The sequence below is a fragment of the Chrysoperla carnea genome, chromosome 4, assembly GCF_905475395.1.
Source record: "Chrysoperla carnea chromosome 4, inChrCarn1.1, whole genome shotgun sequence".
NCBI lineage: Eukaryota > Metazoa > Arthropoda > Insecta > Neuroptera > Chrysopidae > Chrysoperla > Chrysoperla carnea.
The window spans coordinates 11,585,504-11,601,207 of record NC_058340.1 but is presented as its reverse complement, the minus strand read 5'-3'; the positions used below and the strand labels follow the sequence as shown (position 1 = coordinate 11,601,207).

The window sequence follows — 15,704 nt, the reverse complement described above, 5'->3', positions numbered from 1 at the left end:
ATATGTTTGCTCTGATATCTCTTAGTTTTTCATAAAGACTGCAAAACTGAAATTTTTATAAGTAGGACGAAATATTTATTCTCAATGGGAAACAAACATTTTTTTTGTTGATATTTTAAACCGACTAAACGTAATTCAAAATCTTATTTCGCTTTATCCTTATCCTTATATATTATAAATGTGAAAGTAAGAATGTTTGTTTGTTTGTTTGTTTGTTATGCTTTCACGCAAAAACTAATGAATAGATTTGAATTGATAACTGGGAGTTGCAACTCGGTGATAAAAAATCGTACTAATTAAAATCAGCGGTAGATCCGAATTCAGTAGTTAGTTTGACTACCAGATTTCAATACTTGTACTTGCCATTTGTTAAGGCCAATAAAAATATTCAAATTTATTCACATAAATCCCACCAACTGGTGATAAAAATTTGTACTATTAAACAGGAAAAGGGCCACTTTTTCAGTAGTTCCAAATTAGACCGCTTGATTACTTACCATTTATCAATAGTACAAAACGTTTCTAGACTTCTTATTTTCGGACAATTAAAATTTTGTTGCGTTGTCGAGTGTGTACATGTACTATGAGCAAAGTTTAAGCCAAAGATTTAGTACAATTCGAAAACATCTTGCTTTCTAAGAACATCTCAAAACACTATGTGAATTTTTATTTCAAATAAATGTTTTATACTATTTTAAGTAATACTTAATTATTTTTTTTCAGTTGACACGTACAATGGCAGTAGTTTACATTTTTGGCGACTAGATCGCAGACAAATGGGTGCATACTTATGCATTGCCAGCAATGATGTTCCTCCAGCAGTGAGCAAACGAATATCACTCAGCGTTAATTGTAAGTATAACAGTTTTATCAGTTAATTGTACCATCTGTATTGTAATCGTTTTCAAACAAAACTGTACACAAAAAAGCACTTTTTTGTGAATTTTTCCAGAAATTCGCTTGTGTTTATATCGCAGGTACGTTTTAGCCATTGATAAAATTTTACCTTAAATGCTTTGAGTTACCGAAGCCTTTTATTGTCTACTAAAAAAAACAGGTATATAAATACCCAAAATAAATACATAAAATTACAGAAGGCAATATAAAAAAAATACTGACGTCTCTATAAAATACTTTAATCAAATCAGAGCATGAAAAATATATTGATAAACAAGAGATCTCAAAAGTCGTAAGCTACAGGATGGGCTACGATAATTATATTTCTTATTTTTAGGAAGTTCTCAATGAATATGAGTTGAATTGAAATTTTTAATTTAGCTGTAAACAATTTTTATATAAACAAGCTGTTTATGTAAGTACGACCCTCATGATCCTCCACGCAGTCAATTTCTCAGATGATAAAAATACGACACTGGCGAACTCCCTCAAATTTCACACGTTTTGCTACTATTACACATTGACACAAATCCGAGATCCCCCTTACACATACACAAGCGTAAAACCAGATACTTATCAATCTTAAAGTGATGTTAATACATTGTTTTGACCATGAAACACAAAGATATATCGAAAATTTCTATGTGGATTTTCGTAACGATTATACGAACTACCTTATACTGGGAAATGATCATATAAATTAAGAAATTTCCAAAAATTAAAATAATATAATAAGGTAAAAAAAAAATAGAGCCCGGTATTTCGTTTACGTTGAGTAAAGTCGACAAACGCCAAAGACTTTCATCCTTGGATCATCATTTGCCGCTCAGTATATATCCACATAAAATTCAATTAGCTGCTGTGGTATTTGTAAAACTGTTTGTTTTGATGCATTTTTTAAACAAAATGAGCTTACAAAAATATCTCACCAAGGTTACCTCTATAAGCCATTTTAACAAAACTATTTTTAATTTTAGCTATAAAACTATTTGCATCGTGCGTGAGTTTTATTGAAGGCGTTTCTTTGATAACGATAAATTATAGAATTTTATGAATGCATATATAGTTGTATGGATTGCATTTATGACTTACATTGGAAATTTAATATTATTGTCTCGAAAATTAAAATAAATAATTATGATAATTTACATTTGAAAAATAATATTTGTGCAATTTGATTTCTTATTTTCACAATTTTTAATGCATTAAGTTTAATTAATTAGTGTTTTTCAATAATTTTAATTTGTCATTTTCTATAACATTAACATGTAAAGAACTGCAAATTAGTTATAACAGCCTCCTTTATCGCCAAAATGGAAGCGCTGGCATCGATTTTTTATCCCTACCATAACTACGCACACAACGAATAAATATTTTATGCTACAGTTGGATATTAACCATAAAATAAACATACAATGTTTTCGACAATTTAATTAAATCAGAATTGAAATAAATGAAAAACATTGATTCTCTAGTCTATAAAATTAATATTCGTAAAATCCACTGGGCATAGATGACACAGTTCTACAAAATAAACGGTAGTTGCTTGCGATGCCATATTACGCATAAAATATAAAACTAGACTTGATACCATGACAAAAACTGAAAGTGAAATTAAAATTGATTGAAAATCGAAGAAGTTATAAGCAATCAAAGATCTCCTTTTAGCAAAACAAAGTTTTATATGTATTTTTTATGTATCTTTATGGTGATACAGTGACAGTGACGTCACTAACCTATATTTTCCTCGTTGTTTAATTAGGAATTTGAAACATTCATATTTTGCTTAATTCTCAAGATTTTCAGAAATCAACTTCACTTTTCTGCCCGTTCAGTGAGAGTTCTTCACCTGAAGTGATAAAATTTTAGTCAACAAGCTTATTACCCAAGCTTATTAAAAATAAAGTTGTTAAAATATCGAAAGTCTACCGTCCATTAATTCTCAAGCCACATTTGAGTATCTAAAGTGGAAAAATTTGATTCAGTGGCATCCATAGCATTTGCACTCTGATCAAAACACAAAATTCTATTAACATTTGAAAAAACGTTTTCCAGACTTTGTTATAAAAACAAAATTTGTAACATCCATTTAGCCATTTCGTACAATGTTCTTTGTCAATAGTTAGATACCTTCTGGTATCTGTAAAGATACCAAGTACATTCACGGTTTGTCTAATTTAATTAGGTTTGAGAGCTATAAAATTATTAACAAGTAGCGACTAGGTGAAAATGTGAGTTTGGGGTGTAAGTAACATAGTAAACAACAATTAAACTCGAGACCCTTGGAAATTACCAAATGAGGGTTAATTGAAGGGTTGAAAAAGTTTTTTTTGCGATTTAGGGCAAAACAGATCTCTTAGCGAAAAATATTCAACAGAAAAGTTCTTGATAATAATTAATTGTAAAAGGAACTTTAAAAGTTTGAGAAACATTAACTTTTATTTCATTTAAAAAGACGATTTCGTCCAACGCTAACGAAATGCGAAAAAGCATGAATTTACTTACGTGTAATTTATAAAAGAGGACGTCATATTAAACTGTATATCAGTTTCTTCTATAATTCAAAAAAGGCAATTTTTTTATAGATTTATTTTCTGTAACGTTGCATTTAAATTTCCAAGATGATTTCCATCTTTCGCATAATTTTTAGTACACTTTGTATTTATAGCCGGTTCATTATTTTTTACATAAATAACCTAAAAATTTGGACCATTACATAGTCTCGATAAATACTCGAATATGTTTATTTGAACCTACCTATGGGTAGGTATGTATTGATTTTGTCAATGGTATGACTGTTGATATTATCTCAAAAAAAAAAATGTATATATTTTACTAAATTGAAAACATCACTTGTTTTTACTAATTTAAAAACACAATATTTTCACAATCAATAAAATTTATTAATAAATTTAATATCAGCTGTTTCCGTTAAGTCTAGCCATTTATCTATTATGAAATAATGGATAATATGAATACAAACGTGCTTACATTTTCTTATATTATTTTTAAAATATTAGAGATTAAATATAGTACACAATTAAAGTTTACCAAAAATATCAGAAAAAAACGTATATAATTTGATAATTCAAAACAAGTAGTTTAATTTCTTCTGGCAAAATCAAAAAGAATTTTTCAAAATCTCGCTCAAAATAACTGTGCGAACTAAAATTACATAGTTTCTAAACAAATTTCTTTTATTATAAACTAGCTGACCCGGCGATCTTCGTACAATCTATCAGCTATGTTTGGTTCGCTGGACATTATTTGGTGCGGAACACCAATTTTTTAGAAAATAAAATATTGCTATTTGCCCACATTATTTGCTGACATTGTAGCATTCTATAAGTGAAAAATTTTTTAAAATCGGTTCATCATCATCAATTTTTCCAAATCTCTCATTTTACTACTGATCGCCTTTAGCTATTTAAGAAGTTAATTCAATTTTAAGTAATTGTAGGTTTATTGCTTAAAAGTTTTAACTTTAATAAGATGCCGTCCGTTGTGTAAAAGTTGTTCATTTGTTAAATAAAAGTCTTAGGTTGGCAGGTGGGATTTCAACCACCACTTGCCAGATGCCCTATTTTAGTATTTCAAAATTGTTTCGATAAAATACTTTTACAAAGTATGAGTAACGCCAGAGTGGACGCCGCTAAGTGTGGTAATGTGAATAGATAAATGGCTCATGTTAGCGGTAACAATTTGTCCACGTTTTTTTTTTTTTTCTGTACCAAATATAACTGCCAAAAGCACATTATTTTTCATTTTATAATTACACTGTAAAATAAATATATTTATTTAGTATTTGAAATAACTCTAAGCATTTAATGTTGTTGTTTGATGTTGAAGAGAAAGTTTTGAGGAAGGGTAAATTGAAAAATCATCATGCAGAACATTTTCGTTTTATTTAAATTTATAATGAGTGATTATTTGACCAACAATAAATATGCTAAATGCGGATATAATCAGAGCGCCATAGCTAATTTTTTACAACTAAAGCATCCATCAAATAAACTACAAATATGCTGTCTAGATATGGCGAAATCCGTCATTGATCATGATTCATTTTCGCATGGTAAATTTTAGCATGATTCCGTTTAAAATATGCTTCTGAACGTAAAAGTGCAGGTGGTGGCTGGGTAATCGGGTAGGATATTGTTTAAGTAACTTTTTTAACAAATAAACAATATAGACCGAATCTGAACTTTTATCATATATTTATGGTCAAAAGTAACAAAAAATGTTCTTAGACATCTCTAAAGCCTCCAGTTTTCGAGTAAAAAATTCGTAAAATTTAGAAAAACGCGATTTTTACGATTTTCATCCCTTAGAAATGAAAAAATCAAATTTTTAGTATGCATAAAGTTTTTATTTGAAGTGTAAGGGGTATTCAACTACATCCCACAAAAAATTTTGACCTAATTGGATTTTAAGTGCTTGATTGTTAATTGTTAAAAGAGCACGCGAAAAACCACCCAATAAAATGATTTTCTGTTCTATACATGCTAGAAAGATGGGATTTTCACCAATCGACTTTATTTGTCGGGAGAGGGGTTGCGTTATCGAAAATGTTAATTGACTTTATTTCAAGTCGATTGGTGAAAATCCCATCTTTCTAGCATGTGTAGAATAGAAAATCCGTACTTTTTGAGGGATGAAAATCGTTTAAGTCTCAAATTTTACGAATTTTTATTCGAAAACTGGAGGGTTTCTAGAAAAACACCTCTTAAAACATTTTTTGTTAATTTGGACTCCAATTATATGATAAAATATTTTCCAAAGCAATTAAGTCAATATTATTTATTTGTTAAAAAAATTTTTGTTTTAAAAATATCGTACCGGGCTACCTACCGGCAACCTGTACTACATACGGAAATTATTCATGCTCAATGACGGATTTTAACGGGTTCATGTTGTTCATCTAATGGAAGTCCTAATGCATTTTGAATTCGACGTTAAGTTTTTGGAGTAATTTATAATCACTGCTTACAATCATTGAATACGTATATCTAATGATTTTCAAATGCTAACAAAATTTTTCTTTTTTTTACAGTTGCACCTACAATCAAAGTTCCAAATCAACTCCTAGGAGCACCACTAAACACAGATGTACAATTAGAATGTTACGTCGAAGCTTTTCCCAACACAATCAATTACTGGGTTAAAAGTCAAAGTGAAATGCTTCTAGATGGGTTAGTAAAATAAACTATCTATTCTTTTTATATTACCAACTTTTATTTAACTTATTTATGTATCTAGTTTATGTATTTATGTTAAGAGCATGCATGCTTCAAACTGTTGAATTTATTTGGTTCTGATGGCAATACAATATCAAATCAGAAAATGTTAAATGCATAAGCGGTGGAGCTATTAAAAAACTTAATTGACTTTTAATTTCAGTTAACTACACTGGTTAACAAAATTTGTTTTTTTTTTTTTTGGCACATTGATGCGAGAGACATTTCTTATAGTTTTTGAGGATGCTGAATTCGAATTTGAATTCAGAATTTCTCTAATACGTAAGGTTTTCAAAATATTTTTAGCTAAAAGAGGAAAAAATTCATTTCTTTGTTATATTCGAAATTCCGTAACACCACCATATATGTGGCGTAAATTTTTTCGTGAGAAAAAACTATTAACCGGTGAAATATGACCTCGAATTAAGAAGAAGAACAAGTTTTTTTCATGTTAAAGGACGAATTTCTCGATAACGTGACGTGATGAAGCAATTTTGCGCTCAGTATCATATTCAGCAAGTCAAGTACTTTTCAAAAAGTAAAGTCATGCTTCTGTGCCAAAATTGTGTTGACCAGTGTTATCTGTACCTACTCTCTCTAGCGGTCGCAATTTAAGACCGTTTTTAAAAAATTTGGTATCAAGAAGGGTGTTGGTATATGAAAGGTCAAGTTCGTTATGAGAAAAATCAACAGATATACAATTTTTTTCGAAATGAAATTTTTTTTTGTATTTTTGATTAGTTTTAAGAAAAAAAGTACTCTTGTGATTTTTTCTCTAGAAGCTTAGTTTTCGAAATAAAAATTCTTGAAAAATTAAAAATTCAATATTCGATTTTAAGAAAAATGTGTTATTTTATCATCTTCTGAGAAAATTCGCTTATCTAACTAAAAATAAGTTCACAGAACTTATTTTTGCAAGATATCTAGGTGGAATAACCACTCGGATATAGGTGAGATATACGAAATAGAAATACTGGATAGAATAAGAAAAATATAATGAAAAATTTTCTAGCCCCAGTTTATTAAGAAATATCATAGAATGAGAAGTAGGTATATTATTTTATGTTTTTCGTAAAATAATAAAAAATTTTATTATGCTTTTAAACTTTAATATAATATACAATCTACCTACCCAGAACCTATATATATGTTATTTTCTATGATGACAATATCTTTCAGCAGCTATGATGAAATAAAAACAAAAATTTTAATGTATCTTTACATTTCTATTAGTTTTATTAGCTTGTAAGTTATAAAAACATCTTGTTGTATCATTTCAAATTTTCTTGGCTATATTTTTAATCTAGTTTTAATGTTGTTGTATGTTCTATATAGCAGGTGTTTTAAGCTACTCCCCACTAATACTTTGTGTGTGTATAATAATACAGATAATAGAGAATTTTTTCTTGCATTAAATTACAGGACTTATTTTTTAAAAATTGATTCAGTATCGCTGCTGAATGAAATACGCTACGTATGCTGAATGTAAATACCAAAAGCCATAATACCTTTTATTGCAGAATTTTTGTATCCTAAAAAAAATCTCAACGGGTTGTCGCTGTTTTTAACTGACTTCACAATCAATAGATATTACCCTTGAGAGAAAAATTTGTTAAAAATTAATTTTAATAAAAGGAAATAATTTTTTTTAAGTTTTTATAAAATAACATCATAATAATTGGAAAGAAACAAATTTGAATTTTCACATACTTTTCACATGCTATTTTTAGATATAACAATATCATATAGATAATTTTCAGCTCACATTCGATTATTTAATTTATTTGAAAGTTGTTCCCACTTGTACATTGTTGTTGACAATATAATAAATAATCAATCATTAATTTTCAATAATCAATCAAACTTCGAATCGTTCCTATACATGAAATACATAAATTAATGATTACTACATGTATTTTATGTGAAACTTCAATATATTTTATCATACGTTATAATTCTATAACTATATTATCGAGTAGCTGCTATAAGGCTATAATGTAACACAAGGTGATTCGTCAAAAATGAAATATGAATCGAAAAAAAGTAATGTAATATTTTAGATTATCTCTCAAAAACTTTTTTCTTAAGCCCCTCTAGGCGTTGATAAAACCATTAACATAATAACATTGTAACAATTTGATAGATTTTTTTTTTTTTTTACAATCCGACGGTTTAAAACTAATCAATTGCGAATGGAAATTTATTATTTTATACTTTTAAGGATGTATGAGCCCGGTTATGGGGACACAAATTTAAAAAATTGAAATTTTCAATTTTGATGTTTTTCAATATGTTATAACTTGACGATATAAGACGAAAAGTAAGAATACAACTTTTCGATATCTGGCGTATTTTTCAAAATATCGAACATGAAAATTTTGTTTAATTATGCAACTTTCGATATTTGGTAAACCAAGGCAAGTATCGTAGAATTATATTCTTATTTTTCGTAAAGATATACTAAAATCTATCATCAAAGTTGAAAATAAGATAAAAATAATTTTAATCCTAAATCTACCCTGCTCGTACATCCTTATATGAACGAAGACACTTAGCTTTTTATTTTCTATGCCATTGCTTATATGTTTACTTTCTATTAAAAAGTGTTTTTAAAATTTATGTTCATTCAATCCAAGTGAAAATTATCAAAAACTTTCAAAATAAGTCGTTTTTTGAAATTTCTCCATAAGAGCAATTTATTTTATATCGATTTTCAATGACATTTTTAATACAAATTTTACATGGATACCCAAGCTGAAATTTGAACCACACATTATTTGAGTAAAAATCTACCCATAAATAAGTTTTGAGTATTTAAATCTATTATTGTTGCCATGCTCATACATCCTAAAAGCAGGCAAGCTGCATTTAACAATATCGAGTGCGGCGATCAAGCATCTTTTAATAGTTTGTGCAACTTTTTCCATTTGTCTTCAAAGTATTTTGGCACAAATGAAAATTGTCAAGCTAATCCGGATGAGTGCCACCATCGACTCTTCAATTCATGATTCCGCACCCCCCCTCCATGATACCACCCCCGGGAAAGATGTGGGGATGGATTTTCTACCCACAAGTCGCAACGAGCTACACACATGAAAGTTGTCCAAGTTTTAGTACTTATAAGGATCGTTCTGATTTGTTTGCTGGTTGGTGGTAAAACCAAAAAAAGTACTACAAAACAAAAAACGATATCAAAAACCGACTATTTTCATCTAGGTTACCTAAGAAACTAAAACTTTTTCAATCTATTCAGCTTCCCATGAATTTTGAGAAAATACAAAAATATGATTATAGTTGTCAATTTGTATTTTTTGTCAAAATTTTATATTTTATCATTTACAAAAATTGAGTTGTGAAAGTTATCGAAAGTCAAAGATAACAGAGATAATATAAAGCAAGTACAATGAAATTATATTATAATAAATATCCTGATCAAACCAAACGTAATGTACGCACATATTGGGTTGACTACTAAAACAGAAGTATGTCTTTTTTAAACTAATATTACAGTTAATCCATACAGTAAAAACAAAAAGTAGCTATAAAATTAAATTCTTTAAAAAATCAAACAAGTATTTGACTTCTAAAATTAATACCTTAATTTTTCAGAAAATCTTTTATAAATAATAAAAGTAAACGCTATATTTTTAATGTACTTATTGTACCGAGCTACGAAATGAATATAGTCCCCACGAAAACTCTCATTATTTTTTTATTTTGTACCAAACGCGAAACAACAAACTTTAAATAGTTTTTCCCGAATAACTCGATAACCGTATAACGCTTCGAAGAAATTGCGGTCAAAAAATGACAATTTATCTTTTTCAAGAAATTAACTATAAAACGTGTATAAGTAAAAGGCAATGCGTGGAAGGGTGTCAATATTTATGTCTCAATTTTTTATTTAACATTTAAAAATAATATTGAAAGATATTGAAAAAATGTGTGTGTGTCTTTTCAAATTGTCACGTATATTTTTATTAACAACGGAAATTATTTTTTCATTATACCTTCTACATAATCGCTATTTACTACACCTAGTATTATATTTTATAAGTCTATTTTTTTTTATAATGGTAGTTTATATTGAAGTTATTTTAATATTCAATGTTGTGTAACTGTAGAATATAATAATATGTATAAAATACGTTATGCATTTTTAATGTAAGCTTTCGACTGTTATTTTTCAATTATCCAGGTTGTCGAAAACAAAAATATTACAAAGAATTTAAAAATTTTAATCATTATTCATCGGTTTAATATTAAGGATGTACAAGCGCCAAGGAAATTTTATATAAATGGCTTGATGTTTTATTTTATATAAAGTTTACTAAGTCTAAATTTTGCAAATTTTAGTGAGGATGCACGATTATTTAAATAAATAAATGACTTCAAAAGAAGGCATATTTAACATTGGTTTTATGGTAAAACTGTAAATGAATGATATGTTTTCATAGATTTCTCCAAAACTAGTCGGTGGAAAATAAAAACAAAATTATTGAGAACAAAAAAACACCATTGTGCGACTAATTAAGAATGTTATGAGCACGATAGTGGGGACAAAAATTTAAAAAAATATTTTGTTTTTCAATTTTTATGGAATTATAGGATGATTTTCTTTTAATATACATGCCTCTATTATTTTAAAATACTCGGTATTTAACAGAGACAAACATATTTTAATATTTTTTAGTTCATTTGTAATATACAATAAGTGAAAAAACGACTTATATAAAACATAAGTCCCTTTTACAACATAGCCGGATATAAAATATAAAAAATAATTAATTTATTTTTTCATGGTATTTTTTTGTATTCATGCAGAATAAATGCTCTCATTCCGCACAATTTTCCATGCGACAAATTGCTCATCACCTATTGCAGTCGTGAACCTTGTGCGACAAGTAAATTGATCGCACTCAATTAACAGTTACACTTTTGCTATGGCACATGTAATTTGTGCAGTCATAGAAAACTAATCCTACATACATGAAAAAATATTACCTACTAAAGTGGTACCCACCCGCTTTGCTGGGTTTAAATATAAAGATTGCTCTCGCTTATCCCCTTTCTATAACACTCGAAATAATGGAAAGGATTGTTTTACACAGGTATAATTCATGTATAGCTTTCTATTTTTTTTTATATATATAGTAATTATCCATTGAGTATGTCAAAGAAGATGGCCGTGAAATATTTCATATTGACTATTTTTCCAGAAATCTGTAATTGATGGTAACATCAAATGTCCAATTAAATTAATTAATAATTTTTTTTTTTTTATTAATATATCTTTATAAATTATATCTCATGTGTTATTCTGAAGTGTAAGCTATATTTCCTGTACAGTTTCATTAAAAACCATTCGCTAGTTTTAGCGTGAAAGCGTAACAAACAAACAAACAAAGAAACAAACATGCTTACTTTCGCATTTATAATATAGAGGGATTGCACATTCGAATGCAATACTTTTCCAATTACATTCTTGTGTTATTGTCACTTGTTGCACAATAGACTAATGTAAAGTTACGTTGTATTTATGTCATATATTTTCTTTTTTTTTCAGGCCTAAATATTCTATACGTGAAGAGAAGATTGGTTATAAGGTATTCATGTGGCTAATAATTAGATCATTTAATAGCAATGACATTGGCACCTATAACTGTGTGTCAACTAACTCATTAGGACGAGCAGATGGAACGCTACGGCTTTATGGTATGTATAAAATTTTATTTTTTAAATTATCTTCATTTTTTTTTTTTTACTGTTTTTATACTTCCCGAATATCATCATTAATAAAACGTTTTTTAGCAGATTTATTGGGTATTTTAATGTTAATTATTTACACTTTCTTGGTCGCTACTAGTTTCGATTCAGATTTGATTCTTCTTCAAGTAATCCATTATTTAGATTGCCTCAAGTAGAATGAAGGATAGCACAGTCATCCTAGATTTTTAAATCGCATTTTTAGGTAAAAGCCAGATATTTCGGTTACGGTTAGGATGGTCTAAGATAAGTTCAAATTATAGAAAAAGCGGGATGCCATCCTTATAGGAAAGGCTGCCATCTTGGTTAAAGGGGGTGAGATTTTAACAAAAAATTGCGTATGCAGGGCTCTTTACATTTTTTTGGATGAGTCACATATTAAACAATCTACTGGAAAGTTAGTGCAAAATTGGAAACAAATAATTTGAAATTTTACGATGCTCACATAAACACAATAATTACATAACAGCAACAATATATAATATTTGTATTTTACTCTCAAATAGCGTTTTAAAATGTTTTAGAAGCGCATAAGCGTCTTTTAAATAACTCTGTATGTGATTTGTTCGGGAGTGCGCAACTTTGGTGACCTCTGGCGAGAACAACGAGCCATAGTAAAAAATTGCTTAACTAAATGTTATTGCCCGTTATATACTGTCTATATCTTTCATTGAGACTTTTTTTTCATTCTTTTCGCCGAAAATGCTGAAATCGCAAATATTGCACTAACTTTTCAGCAGATTGTTAAATATGTGATTTACGCAAAAAACACGTGGGATCATTTTTGTAAAGAATGTTATCCTCGACAAAAATATTCTCTGCACTTTTTTCGCTAAAATCAATAGTGTAGCAGTTACTACAAAAAAAAAACTCACGCAGTAGCATCCCGCCTTTTCAAAATTAAACTTATCTTTGATCATCTTAATCGTAACCAAAAATTCTGACTTTAACCCAAAAATGTGATTTATTATGTTGCATTTCGGCTAGGATTACTTTAACAGAACATAATTATAGCCTCAGGGGAATGATAGTTGATGCAGCTTTCAAGATCCGATACTTAAGCTGATCTTATGTGCCAAACCACAGACTTCATTCAACCCCTCACAAAATATCATAGGTTGTGTTTATATATTCAGTGACATGAGAATAGTAGTGAGTTCGAGCAGCGTTTAAATTAGTTGGATTATGTGATTATTCATGTATTCATGTTCAATGTTTGGGAGTGAAAATATAAGAGCAGGAAAATAATCTAAATAATTAAATTCAATTTAACTTATTTCACCATATTTCTATTAAAAATATTTTTAATTTACATACGAGTACGATTTATATTAAACTAACAAAATTACACGAACAGGCCCGAAAATTTTCGAAGTTAGCATTTTTGCCTACACCTTTACTCTCGTGATGAGAGATATTGTCACAATTTCTGAAGGGCTTGAAAAAACATAAAACTTTAGATAGGTTAAAAAAATCTGAAAAATACACAACTCGAAAATAGATAAAATTATATGAAATTAGAACTACATATACCATTTGAAAAATAAAAGTTTTTTAATCGAAAGGTAACAAAAAATGTAAAAAAAATTACAAAAACACTTAAAACTCTTTTGATGTGTTCTTGTTAAATATTTAAATAAGAAGGGCTCCATGAAGCCAAAAAATTGTATACCAATTATTTAAACATTTCTTTTAAATTTACAATGGAAACGAAAATTTCAACAAATTTTCTAAATTGTCTAACTTAAAATTATTTTTAAGATAAATTTTCAACGATAATAAATTCTTTAGATTGTTCAGGATACACCATGATTTTTTTTAATTAATATTTAATATCTTAAAAAATTATTAATGTGAGATAGGCGTTTTTGACGATATAACAACAATCTAAAAATTACGCAAAAAGACCTATTTTCAGCATTAAATTAAAATTATAAATGATGTAGGTACACTTCCAGGAGTGTGGGTTTTTTATTAGAAATTTCCTTCTTATTTCTTAAATATTAACCTGTCCTCTTTCTTATATATAAATATTTTATGACATATTGGCGAAAAACGAAATACCGTTTTTTCCTATTTAATTGATTATAACTTTTGCAATTTTATATGCGCTTCTGACACATTTTTCTAGACATCATTCCGGATCAAGTATTTTTATAACCGTTATTTCTATGTTTCATAAATTTGAAGTAGTTAACTAGACTACCAGAAGAAAACGATATCTTCTAACGAGATGGGATGACGATTTAGTCAATTTTGCAGGTAGTCGACGGTCGTCAATGGCGAGAGACAGAAAATCAATGGCATTTACAGACCCAATTTTTTCAAATCTTGTTGGAGAACTTGCATTAATTATTTTTTACCACAAATTCATTTGTACCTACATGAAAGAATAATTCATCTAAAGTATATTTAAGTAATTTTGTTCATTAAATTAACAATTCCATTTTGTTATTAATTTATTGATAAAAAAGAGTTATATTTTTTTAATAAAAAGAACGGTTATAGTGACGTATTGACACCTTTGGAGGCTGTGAGCCAATCAGAATCACGCTAAATTAAATTTTGCTGTTTATTTCTATGGTAATTTACGTTAAATTAGACAAACCATTTATCATTCTGATTCCATTCTAGAACACATAAAAATCAAATGAATTTAAAAAAAAATTTTTCTTAGAAACTTTTAGTAAACTTTTGAATAAAAATAAATTAAAAAACATGCAACTTCTCTATTGTACGTATTTTTCGAAAAGATTTTACCACTTTGATAATATTTCTTCTCTATGAGAATTCGTTGTTTTGTATTGTAGCGCTTCATTTTACTTAATCTGTGTACTAAAAAACGGCCATTATTTGGAAAACCATGACTCTAAAATGGCGCGCAATCCAAAATCGGTGTTCTTAATGGAACACCCGTTACTTAGACTATTTAAAAACATTATAAATAAAAGTTACTTTACCCGAAGGTGGAATCTAATTATCATAGTAAATAGTAAATGTTTTATTAAAATATAATGAAAGTTGATACTTTGTTGCTGGCCTTTTTAATGAAAATAAAAAAGTGGTGGAAAGCTTATACAGGGCGTCTTGTCATACTCGAGAAACTCGAAAAATATGTTTAATTGAGGAAAATCTTTCAAACCAAAAATGTTAATTTCAAAGGCACACATCTTTTGCGGGTATTGAATTCAAGCTAAGTTTACCGGTGCAATTAAAACCTTCATCTAATTCATAAGTGGCAAACATTAGATGAACATATTAAATTAGAAAGTGGTTCTTTTTAAAATCGGAAACATTTTTGGTTTGAAACATTTTTTTTGTTAACCGAATAGTTTAGACAGTAATGGATAGCATAAATACCCTATAAGAACCTGTAAGAAACTGCATATCATAGCTTTTTGCTCGCTTCTTCATTCAATTTGGACAAAAATGGCCTTTATAGAAAACAAGCCACTTTTAAGGGAAAATTTTTTTTGAAGAGTGTCTAGATTTTGCAGAAGGCATACGAAAAAAACAATTTTTGGGTAAAACTTATTAGTCAATTTTTGCCTAGACTGTTACGGACAAATCTTTCGAACAAAAAATTTTTCTTTTTTAATCAATAACAACTTTCTAATTTAAAGTGTTCGTCTATCTATTACCTGGTATGGAAAAGAATCAGTTTTTCATATTGCCTGGACACCTACGTCAAGTTTAATATCTGCGTAAGATGTGCGCTTATAAACCCAACAATTTTTACTTGAAACATTTTTATCGATAAAACTTAATTTTCAAGTTTCAAGTCTAGTTCAACGTAAAAAAGCA

General features: G+C 28.4%; 1 protein-coding gene across 1 annotated transcript in view; it reads left to right on the top strand.

Moving 5' to 3' along the window:
* Positions 1 to 15,704, top strand: part of LOC123297861 (lachesin-like) — a 547,758-nt gene that overhangs the window by 488,614 nt on the left and 43,440 nt on the right. The window contains exons 7-9 of the mRNA XM_044879670.1: positions 724 to 852; positions 5,951 to 6,089; positions 11,701 to 11,849. Of these exons, the coding sequence (XP_044735605.1) occupies positions 724 to 852; positions 5,951 to 6,089; positions 11,701 to 11,849 (417 nt within the window). The remainder of the gene's footprint in view (positions 1 to 723; positions 853 to 5,950; positions 6,090 to 11,700; positions 11,850 to 15,704) is intronic.